This window comes from Lynx canadensis, chromosome A2 (assembly GCF_007474595.2).
Source record: "Lynx canadensis isolate LIC74 chromosome A2, mLynCan4.pri.v2, whole genome shotgun sequence".
Taxonomy (NCBI): domain Eukaryota; kingdom Metazoa; phylum Chordata; class Mammalia; order Carnivora; family Felidae; genus Lynx; species Lynx canadensis.
This window is the reverse complement of record NC_044304.2, coordinates 9,056,686-9,076,356: the sequence shown is the minus strand read 5'-3', so window position 1 is coordinate 9,076,356 and position 19,671 is coordinate 9,056,686. Positions and strand designations below refer to the sequence as shown.

The following is a 19,671-nucleotide window of genomic DNA, read 5'->3' as shown; positions in this document are numbered from 1 at the left end:
CCTTACAGTAGTTAATGTGCAATCTCACTTACGGGCCCGGGGAGTGGGGGGTCGGCCCAGGGCGGGGAGGGCGTTGGCACTTCACACGGACAGGGCGGGCGGTCTGTCCTGCGTGAAAGAGGCGGGTGAGTGGGCGGCCGGGGGAGGCGGAGGGGGGGGGCCCACAGTCTTTTTTTTTTTTTTTTTTTTTGCGTTGGTTGGTGATTCTCCATTCGTGCTCCTCCCTGGGCTGCCCGGGGTGGGGGGGACCATGCAGCTCAGAGCAGGGCGGGGCAGGGGAGGGAGAGAAGGGAAAGCAGCAGGCCGCCCAGGAGGTGGGGAGGGCAGGGCGGGAGGGGCGCAGGGGTGGCTCCTGGGGTAAGGCACAACCCTGTCTTTGGCTCTCCTGGTGAGGAGTTTCCTCCCCGGCACCCCTGCCCAGCCCCTCCCCCCCCCCCCAACACAGTCCCGGGAGCCAGGGGCACCTCCTGGGGTCCCTGAAACGAGGGGCTCTGCCACCCAACCCAGTGCTGCAGGGGCTTGGAGGAGGGACAGGGGCAAGCCCCACCCGAGGACAAGGCAGGGAGGGGCTGGGCAGGGGCCTGTCCAGGACAAAGGGGTGGGGAGGGAGAAGACCCCAGTCCCAGAGAGCTGGCCCCTGCTAAGGCCTGGAAGGAGGGGAGCGCCTGGGGACTCCTTCCTTGTGGGGTCTGGCTGGAGCCCCAGCCCGCCCCTCGGCCTCGGCCGGCCCGGCAGCTTGCCAAGTGACCAGGATATTGTGCTTTGGGATAGATGCTGGGGTGGGATGTCAAAGCCAGGACAAGGGCGTGGGGGAGGTGCGACTAAGGTGCTTGTGCTTTAGCTGGGGCGTCGACTCCCCCCATACACTGGGCCGGCTGAGGGCTAAGGTGCAGGGGCCAGGCCAGGAAAGTGGGATGCCAGGACCCCAGCCAGACCAGACGCCCCCCCACCCCCACAAAAAGATGTCAGGAGGGGACCCCTTCACAGACTGGTGGGGGCTGCTGGAGGGGGTGGGGGAGACCTCTGAGTCAGATTCCAAGGGTTGGGGCTGACCCCCACCCCACCTCCCACAATCCCCCTGCCTCTGGAGAGGCTGCCGGAAGCAATGGGCTGGTCAGATTGGGGAGAAGGCGGCGAGAGGCAGTGGGGACAGGGCTAGAGGGAAAGGTGAAATTGTAAAGGACACCCAGTGTGGGGGGACAGGGAGTAAAAAAAAGAACCCTCCACAGAGTTCACATGTAAAACTCAAAAAAACACAACCCCCTCGCGCTGGGCGAGGACAGAAAGAGGAATGGTTAGAGAAAATTCTGCAAACTGCTAACAATGGAAGTGGGCCCTGCCTTGTCCCCAGAAGCTGGGCTCAGCCAAGAGGCCAAGGCCAGGCCCCCCCACCCCCCCTTCAAATGGAGCCCCGCTGGGGAACAGAGGAGCAAGGGAGGAGCTGGTCAGACCCACAGGAGCCTGAGCAGAGGCCTGGCCGGGTCCCCACCTCAGAAATGCGCACCCACACTCCACACTCACGCACGCACGCATTCATTCAGCCTGCCCCCGTCCCCCACCCCGTCCTGCCTGCCGCGTCCCCCGGGGACTGAAGGGGACATCAGACAGTCCCGTTGGTTTGAAAAATAAAAGGAATCTTATACTTCAATATTTCATTAGCTAAAAAAATGCTTTAAAAAGTATGTACAGGGGGTGGGGGCAGCGTGGGATGTGGGGGTGGGGGGGGAGGGCAGCAGCCCCCCAGCCTGCTCCCCTGGCTGCTAGCCCTGGCCCTACTGCCTCGCATATCCATTTGTTTAAAAGCAAAACTTCTACACACACACACACACACACACACACACACACACACACACACACACACTTCTGTGAGCCCAGGAAACCTCTCGTTCTATTCGCAGAGACCCTCAGTCTTTCCCCAAGAGCTTCCCACTCGGGACCTGCCCCACTCAGGCCCCAGGGGAAAAGTGGGGGCAACAGAGGTGGGCACAGGGTGGGGAGAGAGAGGGGCGCCGGGCCCGCCACTGCCCACCACCTTAGATCAGTTGTGAAGTTTCTCTGAGCCTCAGTTTCCTCAGCTGTGAAATGGGCAGTCCCCTCAGCCTCGCCTACCCCAGCCCCCAGGCGCAGGGACAGACGAGGGAGACAGGAAGGCGCTTTTGGAAACATGGAAGCACTGGGAGGTGGTGGCAGGAGGGGTCCTGAGAACCCTGGGGCCCCTGCAAGTCCCAAGAGGTTGCAGCAAGGGGCCCAGGGCCTGGGGAGGGAGCCTTCCTGAGCCCCCCAGGCCGGCCCCTCCCCACCTGGCCTGGTGAGTGGGGAGACCACCGCTAGGGGTTAGGAGAGGGGGAGCAGGAGCCCCCCTGACGGCGCCCGAGTGTGCTAGGGAAGGCAGTGCAGAGCTCGCACCGGCCGCTGCCCTCTCCTAGCCCGCTCGGATTGGGGTCAGAGAGTGGGATGGGGAGGCAGAGGGGCTGGGAGCATGCAGCGCCCCCCGCGGGTCCTGGGGAGGGACAGACAGTAGCTCGTGACCAAGATGGTAGGTGGGCGTGATCGGGTGGGTGGGGGGGGGAGGGGAGTGTGACGGCCCCGCGGGGAGGGTCCGGTGGTAGTTACTGGAGGGCCTCGGCCGAGGGGCCGGCCTCGCCGTCGTGGCTGGCCGTCTCGAAGCTGTGCTCCACGCCCATCATGTCCGGCTCGATCTTGCCCGTGTCGCTGATGAAGGTGGTGTAGGCATCGCCCTCCGCCATGAGCACCTTGAGCTTGGGGATCCAGCTTTTCCGCACGACGCGGCGGGCGTTGGTGCACATGTCGGCTGCGATGGCGTTCATCTCACTCTCCTTGAAGTTGGGAGCAAAGTTCTGGCAGTAGTCTGCGAGGGCACAGACACAGCGGGGCTCAGGCAGAGTGTGGCCCCGGCCGCTCACACTGCCGGCAGCCACGCGGTCACGCTGCTCCTTGATTCCCAAACACACACCCAGGGCAGCCCCGAACCCCCCTCAGAGGTGGCGGAACGGAGGAACCCGCGAGCCACGACGTCAGTTGACCCCATGCCTGACTGGGCTCGGCCGTGTGTGGGGTTTGAGAGGATGGCCCAGGGCTCTTGAAAAGTCTGGGTCATTTGCCAGAATTTAGGAACTGAGAGATTCCACACGAAAACCCAGACTTCTCTCCCGACAGCTGGCTGGGGCCTGGCTGCTTCACCACTCCCATGACTCCCCGAGGACCCCTCCCCCCTCCCCCCGCACTCCCACCCCCACAGCTGACACAGGCTGACCTTCAGTGCCCCCCCGCCCCTCACTACGGGGAAATCTCTATCCAGTCACAGCCTTCTTCCCCACAGGCCTAGATTGAGCCTCAGAATCTTGACCCCAAACCCCACCCATCTATCAGGGCCAACGCGGAAGAGGACCATCCGCCTGCCCCGGGCCCCGCCCCTCCAGAGACTCACACTTGACAGCGTGAAGGACGCGACTGTCCAGCGGTTTGCGGCTGGGGTTGTTGGAGGAAGAGCGGATGCCGGTGCCACAGCTGTTGGCCAGCGTGTTCCTGGGGTGGAGGGCACGGAGGAGGGGAGTCAGGCCGCCCGTGGCAGGGGGTATGGGGCGGCCCCCCTCCCCTCCAGCCGGGCTCTGCGAGGGCCTCACCGGTCAAAGAAGGAGGCCAGGAGGCGCCGCAGCAGGACCTTGTGCCGCGTGCCCGCGCTGACGTGGCAGTTCATGAGCTGTGCCCTCGTGATGTACACATTGGTGCCTGGAGTGGGGAGCAGGAGGGTGGCCGGGGGGCCCCAAACTGCCACGTTCCCCACTTGGCCGGGCCCCGGCCTGGGCCCGGCCAAGACGCTCCCTGACAACTCGCCCCGGCGTGGCCTCGTCAGCGGTCAGGCGAGGACAGATGGTGGTGCCGCTGTGCACGGGGCACCTAGAACATGCCGGGCCCTGCTTGCACACGGGGGGCTTTTGCCCACACAACCACCTGGGCATCAAAAAGAACAGGCAGTGGAAGCTCACGCCAAGGCACCCTGCCTCCAAGAGCCGAGATTCTCAGCCACCGTATCAGGTAACCCCCAAACCACCCTAAGAGGCCGCTCATCTACCCGCGTGGCCAACAGTGCCGACCCACAATTATACCAGCCTCTGGGGCAGAAGCCTGGAGGCCGGCCTTCGGGACGAATCAACACCAAGGGGTGTCAGCTGCCCCAAGACACGGCCAGCGGTGGCAGCGGGGCTGGAGTCAGATCCCAAGTGTGGCTCCTAAACACCGGGCCAGGGGCGCTGGCTCAGAGGGCAGACGTGGGGGAGGAAAGGGGGGTTCTGGGGAGGAAGTGACGCTGGCCCACCTGTCACCAGCTCCAGCTTCTCGGAGGGGTCCCCCTCGTCGTAGAGCTTGGGGTGGCAGCGGTTGCCGATCTGGTTGATGAGCTCGGCCGGGAGAGACGCCAGGTCTTGCCGCACCCGGATGCGATTCCGGGACTCGGGGGCCACCTGCTCAGGGAGGGCCTCCACCTTCTCGGCTTCGGGGGCAGAGAGCAGCACGTGTCGGGGACCAGGGCGGGGCCGGGGGCGGGGACTGGGGCGGGAGGGCAGGGCAGGCACCTCACCTGTCTGGCCGACGTTCATCATGCTGTACATGGTGTACATGTTGCAGATCTGCCGGTACTGCTCGTCCGTGCCCTCCTCGCCTGCATCCTCCTCCTCATCCTCCTCGTTGTGGTAGGAGCCGGGGCTGTCGCTGGTATAGGCACTCGAGGTGCCTGGGCTGGTCCGCTCTGATGTGCTGGGCCCGCTCACCACGCCCCTGCGCCACCGCCGCCGCCGCCGCCGCCGCTGCTGACGCCCACCCACAGCCGGTTGCCCAGTGCCGGCCCCCGCCGCCGCCGCCGCCGCCGCCGCCGCCGCCACGGCCACCCCGGCGGGCTGTGCCGCCGCCACCACCGGGGCCTGCTGGGGCGGCCGGTTGGCAGCCAGGTCTGGCGTGGAGAACTTGGCCATCTTGCGGCTGCCGTTGCCACCGCCACTGCCGCCGCTGTCCCACAGCCGCTTGGCCACGGGCGTGCACTGCACGGAGTCCGACTCCTGCTGCTCCGTCTTGACGCGGGACACGAGGGGCAGCGGGGTGCCACAGGCCGGCCAGCTCGACGTCTGGGCCACGGGGCTCTGGGGCTCGGACGATGGGGCCTCCTCAGCGTGCAGGCCCTGGGAGTCGCAGCTGGGGGAGCTCACCTTGAGGAAGAACTCGGTGCCCTTCTCCATGATCTCCTGGATCTGCAGGAAGCCGGCCGTGTACATGAGCAGGAACTGGTCCCCCACGTTCATGCTCAGCCGGCCTGTGTAGCAGAAGCTGAGGATCCGCTGGAAGGACTGGGGCTGCACGGCAGCCGGCAGCTCCACCACCGCGCTCCGGCTGCTGTTGAACAGGTCCCGGAAGTAGGAGCTGCTGGCGGCCAGCACGGCCCGGTGGGCCTTAAAGGCATGGCCCTTGACCACCACGGACACGTCACAGTACAGGCCCTGCAGCCGCTGCTCGTTCAGACACTCCAGAATGCTGTTGCCGAAGTTCGGGATCTCCATCTGCAGGGTCTGGGCCATGGCGGCAGCTGCGCGGGGGGGGGGGGGGGGGGGGGGGGGACAGGGAGAGACAGACGGAGGGACGGGGTCAGGCAGCAGACTCAGCCCTCCTCTCGTGAACCTCACCTGCTGCAGGGAGGCACGTGGGGGCAGCATCCACAGGGTGGACTCGGCCGCGGTTGTGAGAATCACCGGGAGCCACCCACGCCTTCAGTCCTGGCACAGACTTGCCTCCATGACAGACTGTCAGATCAGTTATGTCAGCCACAGGCCCGGGGTGGGGGGGGGGGGTGCTGGCCGTCCCTTGCAGACAGGAGGGCAAACGCACACTTACACGTATGTGCCTGAATTTGAAATGAGCGAACACAGTGAGCGTCTGTGAGCATTAAGCATCACCAGCACGACACGCACAGACAGGGCAACCCCTAGCGAAGGGCACTGGCGTCAAAACACCAAGAGGCCAGGGTTGTCTGGTTTTTCACACTGCGTCCACAGGGCTGAGCACGTGACCCCCAATCACTGTTTGATGAATGAATGAATAACCTACTCAAGAAACCCCGAAAGCGCACGAGAACATCACTAGTCGTCAGGGTAACTACGCGAGCCCAAACCACAGCGAAACACCATTTCATACCAACGGGGCTGGATGGAATAAAAAAGACAGACAAGTGTTGGCAAGGATGAGATCGGAATCCTCCTACGCTGCTGGTGGGGATGCAAAATGGTGCAGTTGCTATGGAAAAAGTCTGGCAGCTCCTCAAATGATTAAACACGGAGTTACCATATGACCCAGCAATCCCATTCCTTAGAATCATACCCAAGAGAAACAAACACCTAGATCCACAGAAAATCCTGTGCACCGTTCACAATCGCCAAAAAGGTGGAAACCCAAATGTCCATCAACTGACGAGTGGATACATAAAATATGGTCCAGTCATACAACGGAATATTATTCAGCCACATAAAGGAACAAACACGGATACAGGCTAGGATATGGGTGAACCTTGAAAACATTATGCTGAATGCAGGAAGGCAGACAAAAGACCTGTGTATTATAGGATTTTATGTATGGATGGGTTCTTTCATTTACTTATTTAGCTAAAAGATCAGAAGTAATCTCTACACCCAACGTGGGGCTCGAATCCACAAAACTGAGATCAAGAGTCACGGGCTCTGCTGACTGAGCCAGCCAGGCACTCTTATATGATCCCATGTATCCAGATCTCCAAAACAGGCAAATTCAGAGCTGGCAAGGTGGGGGGTTGGTGAGCAGAAGAATGCAGTGTTTCTTCTTGCCGTAATGTAAAATGGGCTAAAATTGTGGTGATGTGTGCACAACTCTGAATAAGCAATTGTGATCTTTGAATAACATAGGTCTGAACTGTGTGGGTCCACTTATACACAGAATTTCTTCAATACGGTTCAGTACCATAACTGTTATTTTCTCTGCCTTATGATTTTAAGTAATCACTACACCCAAGTAGTGGGGCTCAGACTCATGACCCAGAGATCAAGAGTCGCATGCTCCTCTGACAGAGCCAGCCAGGTGCCCCTTCCTTATGATTTTCTTGGTTAACATTTTTTTTCTCTAGCTTACTTTATCGTAAGAACACAGTAGGGGCGCCTAGGTGGCTTAGTCAGTTAAGCGTCCAACTTCAGCTCAGGTCATGATCTCCCGTTCATGGGTTTGAGCCCCCGCATCTGGTTCTGTGCAGACAGCTCAGAGCCTGGAGCCTGCTTTGGATTCTGTGTCTCCCTCTCTGCACCTCCCAGACTCACTCTGTCTCTCTCTCAAAAATAAAATAAACACTAAGAAAAAAAAAAGAACATAGTATAGAATACTTATACAAAGTATGTGTTAATTGACTGTTTTCATTATCGGTAAGGCTCCCGGCCAACAGTAGGCTGTTAAGTTTCTGGGGAGTCAAAGATTTTGCATGGGCTTTCGACTTTGCACGCCCCCCCCATCTCAACTCGTTCAAGGGTCACCTGTAGTGAAAACCATGGAGTTGTACACTTTAAATGAACTTCATGGTATGTGTATCTCAATAAAGCTCAAATAAAGAAATAAGAATCCACAGGACCGGTTTCTTCTGGGCAGAAGACATGAGAAACTTGCCACGAACACTCCTGAGTCTTGAATTTTGAACCTGGTGATCGTATTACACCTACTTACAAAAATAGGTAATATTTTAAAAGACGTAAAATGTGTGAAATCGTAGCATACACATCTAATTTGTGAAAATTAACACCAAAGTGCTAGAGGGGGATAGAAATGCCAATTTAAGAAACTGTGGCCCTTCTCAGGGAAGCCCAGGCACCTCTCAAATGGGAACTTCTGCATCACAGCCGATTCCATCAGTGCACATTCCAGCACATTCCAACCCAGAACTGGTGGGGTGGGATGGGCATGTCCAGTACTCTAAGGGCACTCATAAAAGGGCACTGAAGGACAAGGCGGCTTTATAACTGTACCCATGGTAAAAGTGAGTCCCCTGCAATTCTATGGAATATAGAAGGCAGTGGTCCTGAATGGGCTGGGTGAGTATGAGAAGAGTCCAGCTGGTGAGAAGGAAGAAAGTCGGTGTGCAAAGGCCCTGGGGCAGGTACCAACTAGAGCCCCCAGCTGTTTCCCCTCATTCTCAGATTAGCTCGCCTGCTTCTTTCACATTTTTAATTCACTAGTGAGTCCATTCTGAGCTGCTTCCACAGGCTGAACCCTGGGACACGGTGCAACTGTGGTAACACCAGGTACCAAGAGGACAACAGAAGCAGCCATGTGCCCATGGGTAAGTCCTGGCTCCAGAACCAACTTGTTCCTGAAGGCAGGAACTCCGAATCTCTGCTTCTCCATTTGGAAACAGATGTTGGTTAAGGCCAACCCGATTGTGCAAATCCAGTGTGCATTCACTAAGCTGCTACATGTGATGGACCCTGAGGGAGACACTGGCAGGCCCTGCCCCTCCCAGCACCCGGGCCACCCAAGAGCTGATAGTTGGTGACCTATAGGAGTTCTCTGAATCCTCTTAGCACACCCACGGGGCTGATTTCATACTCCCAATTTTCAGACGGGAAAACTGAGGCCATGGGGGGATGTTAAAAACAGTCTCAAGGTCATCGCTGAGGGAACAGTACGGACAAGATTCAAATCAGGGTCTCTGTGGGCACTGAAACGTGTGATTTCCTTTAGCTATGCCCTCTGCTTCCTTGTCCTCATCAAAATCACTGTCACCCCCAGGAAAAACAATTTAAGGCAATCCCGGGGGGAGACAGGGACAGGGACTCCACCGTCAGAAGGCAGCACCTTCCTTCAGGAGTTCAAACTCAATACCAGATGGGCTAGGGGCTGGCCCTCTGTGTGTGGATAAGAGAAACTGAGGCACCAAGTGGAGGCAAAGGACGCAGCCCAGAGAGCCCGCTCCAGGGGCCTGGCACCCCCAACCCAATTCCCAAGGCTGCCAAAATGAAGCTACCCCAGGTACTGGGGCCCAAGTGACCAGAGCCAAGGGGGTCAAGGGTGAGGCCAGCTCCCTCAACAGGATCACTAGACCCCCAGTTGGGAAGGCTCTCACGGTAAGGGGAAGGACCAAGGCAGGAGAGGCCTGCAGTGGAGTCCAACCCCAGACCTGGGTTCCATTGCCAGGCCCTCCCCTCTGTGCCTTGGTTTGTTCATCTGCAAAATGGAGACTCACTCATCCAACCCACCCTGATAAACTGCAAGGCGCGAGGGACACAGCCCTAAAGGAGACTGGCTATTTCCACGTGCAGTTGTCTAGCGGGAAGACACCGGGAGTGACACATATACCGCCGGGGTGAGTGTGTCAGAGGGGCTGGGCTGACTCTGGGAGTGAGGTGAAGACAGGGGGACAGAGGGCCACCAAGTCTGGGGCAGGAAGGAGTGAGGTGCAGTCAGAAGACCCCAGGAGGCCAGCGGCGGCTTGAGGCGAGTGCAGGGGCAACAGGGCTGCTGGGAAAGGGGTGGGACGGGGGGCCCTGGTCTGGTGAGGGGAAGTGTTTCCGCGGGAGCAGTGGGAAGCTTGGAGCAAGGGAGACACAGGCCCAGACCGCCTTCGGGAGAACTCCCAACCAAAACAGGGGAGACACTGAGGGCTGGGCCAGTGGTGGGGCAGGTGGCAGTGGGGCAGCCACAGAGAGAGGATGGTCAGACTCAGGAGTGAGTGGCTAGGAGGAGGGAGCACCAAGGCGAGAATAAATGCCTCCAGTCTGGGACGTGGCAGCTGCTGCATCCCGGGGCTGCAGAAGAAATTCTGGGGGGTTCTCCTAACGGTGGTGTGCCAGTTGCTGCTAAGGGCACAAGGACCGCCCCGCTTCACAGGTGAGGACTGAAGCGCGGCCCTGCCCCTCCCGAGGCGGCTGGACTTGAGGGCCTGACCCCTCACCGGGAACCGGCACCGGATGGCAGCTCAGCTCGGGGAAAGCTCAGCAACGAGAGTGCTGAGGTCCCTGGGGTGACAGCGGGAACACACACAGGGAGGCGCTCCCAAAGGCGAGAACCAACCTGACATTCAGGCTGGGGTCCCCCAGGCCTTGTGAACCCCAGCCTCACAGCCCAGCGCCCAGGGCTTTGACGCCTTAACCATTTGGCGGGGGGAGGCAATCAGTGCCAACGGCTCAACCAGTCAACGCACAGGAACCCCCTCCACGGTGCAGGGGAGTGGGGTGGCAGGGCTTGAGATGCAGAGACCCTGTGTGGCCTTGCTGTCCCTGCAAGGGCAGCGAAAGGCAAGGGCTTGGCTGGTTTTAGAAGCATAGGACAGGTCACCCCCAGGCTCCCCTCCTTCCCTCCCTGGGCAAATGCCCCAATCCAGTCCTCTGGACTCAGAAAGAACGGCTGTCCTGGCTCTCCCTGAAGCCCCTTAGCCACACTAGCCCTGTGAGGGGAGGGACCGTGGAGCACGACGGGCTCCCAGAAAACAGGTCTATAGTACCTGCTGCCTAGGCAGTGATGATGGAGTCAAGAGTCGGGGGTTTCTAAACCATCCAGCAGTCCTGTCCCCGCCAAGCACACTGCATGGCTCTCCCACCCGCGCCAGGCGTCTGTCCCGGCTGTGCACCCTGCCAGGAGAACCCTTTTCCTCCCACTGCCCACATCTTTCTCTCCCACTGTTACCCCCTGGCTCTGAGAATTCTCCAGACTGGAGAAGATGCCCTTCTTCTGCACACTCTCCCCGGCTCCCACACGCAGAGCCCTAATGCTTACCTCTGAGAAAACTAAATCCCACTCGACTAGAGAATCCTTAAGGGCAGAAGACCTCACAATGTGGCGTATTAGCCTGCCCATCTTCTGGGGTCCCCAGACTCCCCTCGAAGGAAGGGGCGGCTCCCAGCCCTATGCAGGGCCAAAGGGACCCTCCCAGCATCGCTAGTGTCGTGGCCCCAAACACGAGCAGGTCTCCCAGTGAGATGCAAGGGCCCAGCACTCCGTTTCCATGACCTCCCAAGTCACTCAACAAATATTTGCCAAGCGCCTGCCTGGGGCATGAAGTGCCTGGGAGCCCGGGGGCAGGCCATGATTGAGACAAGGCCTGCCTCCAGGGCTCATGGTCCAACAGGGAACGTGGTCTTACATCCAGAGTTTCACAGATCAACGTGCCGCATGTGTGGGCCTCTAACATTACAGCTGACATTTTGGAGCGGGGACGGGGGGTGGGGGGGCAGATAGAACGAGGCGGCAGTGGAATGGGAGCATAGCCCTCAACGTACAGGGAGACCGTGCAGAGTCCTGAGAGAGAAGCAGGCACAGTCCTTCCAGAAAGTGAAGGTAAATGAAGGCTGGTGCTGGGCCCAATCCTTGGTTAGTTTCTCTCTTCCCAGGGATTGAACCCAGACCGAGGGCTCTGCTCTGGACCCAACTGTGCCTCCTCGCCCCAATTCATGGGTTGAACTCTTACCCCCCAACACGTCTGTATTTGGAGATGCAGTCTTTAGGAGGTAATTAAGATTAAACAAGGGCCTAAGAGTGGGAGCCCTGATCTGCTAGGACCGGTGAGTCTTAGAGAAGGGAGAGATTTCTCTCTCTGTAAGCACACACACCAAGGCCGTGTGGGCACACCTGGTCTTGGACTTCCAGGCTCCAGAAGTGGGAGCCATGTCTGTTGTTTCGGCCACCCCGTCTCTGGCGTGTTGTTATGGCTAGCTGGCTCAAGACAGGCTTGAAGTAGCATCCTCTCGCCTACAACTCCCCCGTGGAGCCCCTGTCCTGGGCTTCCTATGGGTGCCAGACGTGTATATGTCCCCAATACTAACTCGACGTGCCTGCGGCCAAACCCCTCCCCACACCCCCAAGCCCGCCGGCCAAAGCTCTCACCAGCTCCAGCCTTCCTTGCTCAGGCCAACACCCTGATCTGACCCCCAAACTCTTTCAAAACCTGTTCTCACCACCTGCTCTTGGGACTTCCTAGAATGCTGTCCCCGAGATGGCCACAGCTCGTCACACCTGCCCAGTCACTTATCTCAAACTCCCAAAGACAGAACCTCTCCCAACCCCAATTCCTTCGCTTCTCCTGCTTGATTTTTCCTCCTTGGTGCTTCCTACCATCTAGCTAGCTAGACGCGTCCTTGGCTTTGTGTCAGTTCCACCAGGGCAAGGTGCCTGCCTATCCGGTTTATACTGCAGTGTTCGCTGCCCCCTAGGACCAGACAGGTACACAGTGGGTGCTCAATAGTTGTTTGTGGAATGAAAAATTATTTCCGTTACTTCCAACCTAACTCCCCTTTTTGTTCCACACGAATGTGACCCAAACAGGGTGGGAGCCCCCAGGGCCAGTGTGGAGGGTGCCGCGCAGACCGGTGCCCCCCTCGGGCAGCCGCACCAGGCGGGTGGCCTGCAGTCAGGGTCCCGCTCTGAGCTCAGTGTCACTGCATTTCGGATTCCCACCAACTGTTCACACCACTGCCTGATCGTGCCGGGGTGCGGCAGGCTTGAACTGCAAGCACTTGGGTGGCAGGGCGACTCCTGGGAGTGGAAACTGGCAGGGATTTGGAAAGGGAGCTCCAAACTCCCCAGGCAGCACGAGCTAGGGGTACAGATGTGCGCCATCACCAGGGACGGACTGTCTGTCTTCCCGGCTGACTTTCCAGGGAAGCTGTGAGCTGCCCGATGTAGTGCGAGCCAGTTCAGGGAAACCACCAACCCCAAGTGAAAGGACCAGAGGCCCTTGGAAAGCCCCACAGGACTTCAAGCAGCTCAGCAGGAGGTCAGAGTAAGGTGGGGGGAGGGGATACACCCCCAGGCTACCAGAGCAGCCTTCCTGGCCCAGAGCCATTCTGACCCTCAGTAGGCGCCAACTGCAAAGCAGCTGAGGCAAACATTTGCTAATGAAGAACAAAGTGCTACCTGACTGTACAGATCTCTACTGCTGGCATTTAAAAAAAAAAAAAAAAAAAAAAAGGACTTTATTATTATTTTTTTTAGTAATCCCTACACCCAACACGGGGCTTGAACTCACAACCCCAAGATGAAGAGTCGCAGGCTTTTCCGACTGAGCCAGCGAGGCACCCCCCTACTGTTGGCATCCCCCCCCCCCACAAAAAAAGTGGCCATGATATCCACAGTGGGTGACAGGATTGTGACAGGGCATTAGCTGGCAAGTAGCATTTACATTGCCCCTACTGTGCACCTGCACAGGGCAAGGGCTCTGTTACACTTCTCTCTCTGGTTTCTGAGGAAGAAACAACTCTTCCCGCCATTTTCCGGGCGTAGAGAGCAAGGCCCAGAATTGCGCCCAGGCCCTCTGGCTCCTGTCCCAGAATCGGAGGTAACAGTGGCTGAGGCTTCCTCACCACGGCTGGCCCATGCCAAGCTCGTCCCCCACGTGGTCCCATCGCTCCCCGAGGCACGCAGGCCACCGTGACTAGACCCATCCCATGGATGGGAAAACTGGGGCTCAGAGAGGCCAGAGCTGGGGCTCTTTATCTTCACTGGGTATGTCTTCTCCATTAATGGGATCTCGGGTGCCCTCTGAGGGCCAGGCTGCGTGCCGTTCCTGCCTCCCCTACAGGAGGCCTTCTCCTTTGCCCAGCCTCCCCCAGCTACTCCCTCCCCTTCCCCCCTGCCACCTCTGGGAAATGAGCAGTCCAGTCCCCCGCTTGCCCCAGGGTCTCCCTCTCTCCTCCCACTCTCCCTTCCTCCGCCCACAGCAGCAGCTCCTACAAGGACACGGGCAGCAGCCCTACCCCCCACCCCAAGCCCACCTTTCGGAGTTACACCCTAACCCCTGTGTGCCTTCAAACTTGAAGGAGGAGGTGGAGGCAGGCACACAAAGGGTCGTGGAGGGAGTGTCACATGCTAAGACCCTGAGGTGATGCTGGTGTAGCTAAGGCAGGAGGCCTGGAGGGCTGGAGGGCAGGTGGTTCCTGGGAAGGGGCCTGTCGAAAAGGGCTTGGAAGGCGACGCAGGACCTTGGCAGGGCTTAAGAATACGAATCTTGTTATTTTACACAAAGCGCAAAGCTTCCTGCTTAGAATTGTGCTTCCTTTCCTCTACACCGCCAGAAAACATCTCCCTGTAGCGGCGCTGACAGCCTGACATCAGTCTTCCCAACTCGAAAAGGGGCTGACAGCAGCAGCCACCTCCTGCGGCCATTCCAAGGACGGAACCAGCAAGCAATGCAGGCAGACTGGTGCTTACCCTGAGTCCGGGACCCGGTAACACCAGCTGTTATTAGCCACGTCCCCTCTGTTCCTTCCCCTAAGCCCCTCGCAGGGCTGTAAGGTCTCTGACAGCAGCGGCCACATCCTACACCCCCAGAACCTTATGCCATTTCATGATTAATCGAGCAGTACTTGCTGAGGGCTCCCTCCCTGCCCCAGTGCCTTCCCAGCATCATCAAACACCCCAGACACCAATCTCTGTGCTCCTCATGGTAACAACACAGCGAGGATGCCCCGACCTTGTGGCCACTGGGACCAGATCACTCTTTGGCGGGTGGGGGGGGGGTGGGGGGACGGACGGACCATCCTATACATTACGTACGACGTTGAGCAGCATCCCGGACCTCTACGCTCACTAGAGGCCAGTACCAGCCCCAGCTGTGACCACCAAACACGTCTCCAGACATTTCCCAAACACCCCTTAAGAGGAGGCAGAACCATTCCTCATTGAGAACCACTGCTGCACAGGCATGCCTGCTTGTCCCCACCCATCAGGGGAGGACACAGGAGGTGCCCGAGGTCGCCACCTTTGCCCAGGGTCTCATGGCTGAGGAGGATGGCGCTGATGGAATCAGACTCTCCACTAGACCGTGGTTGCTCACCCTCAGCCACCCTCCGCCTAATTCAGAAAAGAGTCACAGTCCCCACAGAGGGCCCTTGGGTCTCGAAGGATGCTGAGACCTTCACCAAAGGAGGCAGCACAGGAGAGATGGGACGATGACCACAGGCAGGCACTGGGCACAACCTCTAACAGCCGGCCACCAGACCGGATTCACTTCACTGCAGCTGCAGCTCAGAGGGCTCTCCAGGGGGGACCCAGAGAGCAGAGGCAGGGGGACGGGCCTCCCCCGCACACCCCTGCTAGGCACAAGGGGCGCCGAGGGCCTGGGGAAGGAGGAAAGGGATCGGGGTGATGAGGAGCCGGGAGGACCCCAAGAGGGAGCACAGGCGGTTCAAGCAGCGCCGCCTCGTCTTCAAGCCCGGGGGGGCTCGTCATGGCCTCAAACACAGGCTCCCTTCTCCATCAACCTGCTCTGGCACTGACACTGATGAACTCCGAGTCCACCTGGCTGGACCAACCCCCAACCCCCTTCAAACCCGCGCCTGCAGGCTGACCCCAACGACAGATCCTGCAAGACTGACAAAAACTCAGCTGTCCTCACAGCTCTGGCTGGCCAGACTTTAAAAGGCCTGGAGGCAGGCCAAGGGGTCTGGACTTTCATCTGGGGGCAGCGGGGAGATCCAGGAGACCCTGCGACCCGGGTGCTTTTCTGTAAGCGGCACTAAGGGTCTTCATTTCCACACTGGGGTCACCCCCCTCACTCCTTCCCTCACGAGGACAAGATATTTAGAGTACTTAGCAGGAGGCTGGCACATGCTCAATAAAGGCTTTCAATGTGCTGTCCCCTCTGCCCAGAACATTCGCTCCTCCCCTGCCCCAGCTTCCCTCACCAGGCCGATTTCTTCTTATTCAGGGCTCAGCTCTCCCACAAGCCGTGCCTGACCACCCAATTTGAAATTCTCCACTGTCCCCCCCCACCCCCCCCCACCGGATCTGTTATTCAAGGCTGTTCCCCCACCCCCACCCCTAGCAGGCAGTCGACACCCTAGTGAAATAAAACTGTCCCAAGGGTCCCCTTACTTGTTGTACTTGCTAGTGTGGCCTCCTCTGGCACCCCAGGTCTGTGTGCCCCGAAGTCCGCACAGAAAGGCAGCCTTTGAGCACCTTCTCCTCTAGCTCCAGAGGCAGCTCAGAGCCACTGCCCTCCTCTGCCATCCACACACCACGGCCAGCCCCCACCAGTCGCTGGCCCCATTCCAGCCATGTGACCAGAGGTAGCCACCCCCGGCCTCAGTACCCAGCCCTGAGCCCCAGTCTGGGCCACAGCAGCCAGCCTCGGCCCAACCAGACAGGGAAAAGGCACCTTTAAGTGGGGCTGCCGGCCCAGTTCCTCCCGCTCCCAGAACCAGGAGGCTAGCCAGGGAGAGGAGGGCAGGGCCCAGGTGGGATGGGTTCGAGGAACTACAGGCCGACTGGGGGAAGGCAGGGAAGGAGGGTGACAACCCATCATTAAGCCCAGGCCCAGCTGATAACCACTCGACCCAGCAGTTTGTGGCTCTTGCCTCAGGTGTGGAAGATCCCAGAACACACTGGTAACAATTAGCCCAGAGAGAGCAACGAACGCCGTGGACGTCTGACCGGGCACCAAAGAGGGGGAAAAAGACAAACCAGGCAAGCAGAGCTCCATGCAGCTCTGGAGCCAGGCTTCGTCCTCGAAACTGCCTCCCCGAGCCAGCCCACAGTTCCGTGACCCCTGACCTCTGGGCTCCCAGAAGGGAGCCGGGGGATGAGGTGTGACCAGGCCCCTGAGAAAGACGCTTCCACTGTTCCCGCCCCTGGAACAGCAGGAAAACTCTGTCCGCAAGGGCACGGATCCATTCCTTGCGAGGGCCGAGAGGAAACGCCCGGGCACAGAAGCCCCACCAGGGAATCCCAACAGCCGAGCTCCTCCAGCCATGCCCCTCAAAAGCCAGCTGGGGAGACTGTGGGTTTGAGCCGAGGGCCGGTCAGTCCCAATCTGCCACTGTCTAGCTGTGTGGCCTGGAGCAAGCCACCCGAACGAAGCCTGAGCTTCCTCCCATCATGGAGAAGGCGGAAGTGGATCCAGTCGTGGGCCGGCAACCAACGAGCTCATCCCAGGGCCTGGCTCCAGAGGGCACCTCACAGGCAGAGCCCGGGGGCCAAGAGACCCAAAGGCCTGGGCCAGGGTGTAGACACCAGACTTGGTATCATCAGGAGCCTCCAAGACCCGATGAACAGAGCTTTATACGCTCCCCTCCCAGTCCTTCACCCCTGGGGAGCTGGGGCCTGGGAGGCCATGGTATAAGATGGTGGGTGGCTGCGAGGTCCCATCGCCTGGGCTGGAGCCCCGAGGCTCTGCTCACAAAAAATGGGGAAAGAATCTAGCACCCCAGGATACTCAGGTAAGGGCAGCTGGGCGGCCTCCCGGCAGACATACATGCCCAGCTAGGTGTTGCGGACTTTCCCAAGCTCTCCACACGAACACCCACCCGGTGGGCCAGCGCTTTGGAAGAGCCAGCAGAGGCTTGCTCCAAGGGTAGGTCGGGGACCCAGAGCCCGAGAGGGATGAGGAAAAGAGGACACAGCCCAGGTCTGGCCCGGAGCGAACACCTGGTGGGGGAAGGGGTGGCATGTGCCTTTGGATCGCACTAGTTTCTCGGGACGCCCCGTGTCTCCACTAGCCGAGCCCAAAGGCGCTGTTTCCCTCCCCCCCCCCCTCCCGATCTCCTACAGTAGTTCCTCAACCTACCTGATGGCCCCCGGATCTGGCCTTCCCCCCGCCCCGCGCATCTCTCCAAGCCCTAACCTCATATGACCCCTGCAAACATCTCTGGGATCTCCTATCCGCCCCCACCCGAACTAACTCCGCCCACACCCACCCTGCCCCACTTCCTGGGCTTCTCCTCAGCCGCCCCCAGGCCTGTAACCTGACCCACCCACCTCCTCCGGCGCCCGGACACTACCTGCAGGTCGGCCCCTCCCCGCCCCCCCCCTCCGGGCCCTTTCCCTCCGGCCGCGCCGCTCTCCCTCCTCCCCCCACTCGGCCGGCCCAAAGCCCGACTCCTCCCCCCTCCCCCCCCCACCCGCCCCGGCCTCCCCGGACGCCTCCTCACTTTTCTTCCTCCGGCCTTCCAACTTCCCGGGCCTCCGGCACCTGCCCGGGCACAGCTCCGAGCCCCCCCAGTCGCCGAGAGTGAGGGGGGGGGGGTTGGTCTGGGCCCGATCCCGCCACCCCCAAACCCCACGGCCCGGCCCGGGACTGGACACTCAAGGCCGCTCGTGAGGGCCGGGCCTCTCCGCACTCGCCGGCCCGGGCAGAGTGCAGGCTGCGGACCCGGTTCCTTTTCTGTCGGAGGAGGCCCCCCCGGCCCTCCCCGCTCAGCCCTCAGCCGGCCCTCGGATGCCCTCGGGCCGCCCCGGAGAGAGGAGGCCGGAACCGGGCCTGGGGCGGGCCGCCTCACCTGCGCCGTGGCCGCGCTCCGGGGGCTCCCAGCGGGCTCCGCAGCGGCGGCTGGGGCCGGGCCTGGGCCCGGGGCGCGCCCCCCTGCGCCGGGGCCTCGGCCTCCGCCTCCGCGGCCTCCGCGGCCTCCGCCTCAGCAGCAGCGGCAGCCGCGGCGGCCATTCATTGTGGGCCAGGCCGCCCCAGCCGAGCGCCGAGCGAGCGCAAGCCGCGCCGCCGCCGCAACCCGGCCGGGGAGGAGCGGCCGCGGCCCCGCCCCCTGCCCGCCTCCGGCCCCGCCCCCGAGACGAGGCCAGCTGAGCGCCGAGCGCGCCCCTTCTCACCTCGGTTTTCTCCCTTCGCCCCTCAGGGTCCCCCGCCTGTTCCTTGATCGGCCGGAGAATTCGACTCCCGACCCTGCCACTTCCTAGTTCCGCGACCTTGGACAAGTCTCTTCGCCTTTTCGATCATTCGTTTCCTGTAAAACGAAAACAACAATGACTTCTATTTATTGTGCCTGGCACTGTTTTAGGCACTTAATGGGCATTATCTCTTTAAACGCCACAGTAACATTTTTAAGTAGAAATGACTACACACTTATACACCCTTCATAGAAAGAGAGGCACGCAGAAATGAAAAATACCTACTGAAGATTACCAGCAAGTACGTGATGGAGGGTGCCAGGATTCAAACCCCGAATCAAGAATCGACGATGAAATTAATGCTTTCATGTTTATGCCACACCTGATTCTGTTCTAAGCATTTAACCTGCACTAAGTCGTTTAAAACTCACCACAACACAACAACGAACGTTAAAAAGTTATGTCCATTTTGCAAATGGGCAAACTTAAGCATAGATGGAGACAAGAACAAGTAGCAAGGCTAGCTGGGACTGGAATCCAGGCAGTGCAGGCCACTATGCTCCCCTCCCGTCCTACACGGTTAGAACCTCCTGAGAACTTACTACGTAAGAGGGGATGCTTTGCACACTTTCCAGGCATTCTGTCCCTTAATTTTTGCTCTATATTGGAAGTTAGCATTCCTATATAACAGGTAAGGAAAGTGAAGCCCACAGAGTTTAAGTAACTTGCCAAGACCATGTGATAGGACTGGGATTCAAACTCAGTAAATCTGATTTCAGAGCCTTAATTATTCCTGCAGAGTGCCCTGAAATAATGTGCTTACAGCACTCAGTGCACAGAAGCCGATCAGTAGATGTTGAATTTCTCCGCTTACCGCCCCTTTTCTGAGCCTCACCTTCCTCATCCGTGAAATGGGGCGAGTGATGCTTCCCCTCCCAGGGGAGCCGACGTGATTAAGGCTATCCACACTACACTTTCCGAGCTTTCCGCCGTACATTTTGATCCCGGCCACCCACTGTAGGTAGCATCACTGACTGGCTAAATTCTATC

General features: G+C 59.6%; 1 protein-coding gene across 1 annotated transcript; it reads right to left on the bottom strand.

Moving 5' to 3' along the window:
• Positions 1–169: 169 nt before the first annotated feature.
• On the bottom strand, positions 170–19,606 carry NACC1 (nucleus accumbens associated 1). The gene is made up of 8 exons (XM_030301702.1): positions 19,517–19,606; positions 18,604–18,737; positions 4,852–5,593; positions 4,598–4,794; positions 4,337–4,510; positions 3,645–3,750; positions 3,449–3,546; positions 170–2,869 (listed from the first exon to the last, which is right to left on the bottom strand). The coding sequence occupies exons 3-8, from the start codon at positions 5,583–5,585 to the stop codon at positions 2,610–2,612; spliced, it is 1,569 nt and encodes a 522-aa protein (XP_030157562.1). The 5' UTR covers positions 5,586–5,593; positions 18,604–18,737; positions 19,517–19,606; the 3' UTR covers positions 170–2,609.
• Between the last annotated feature and the right edge of the window lie 65 nt (positions 19,607–19,671).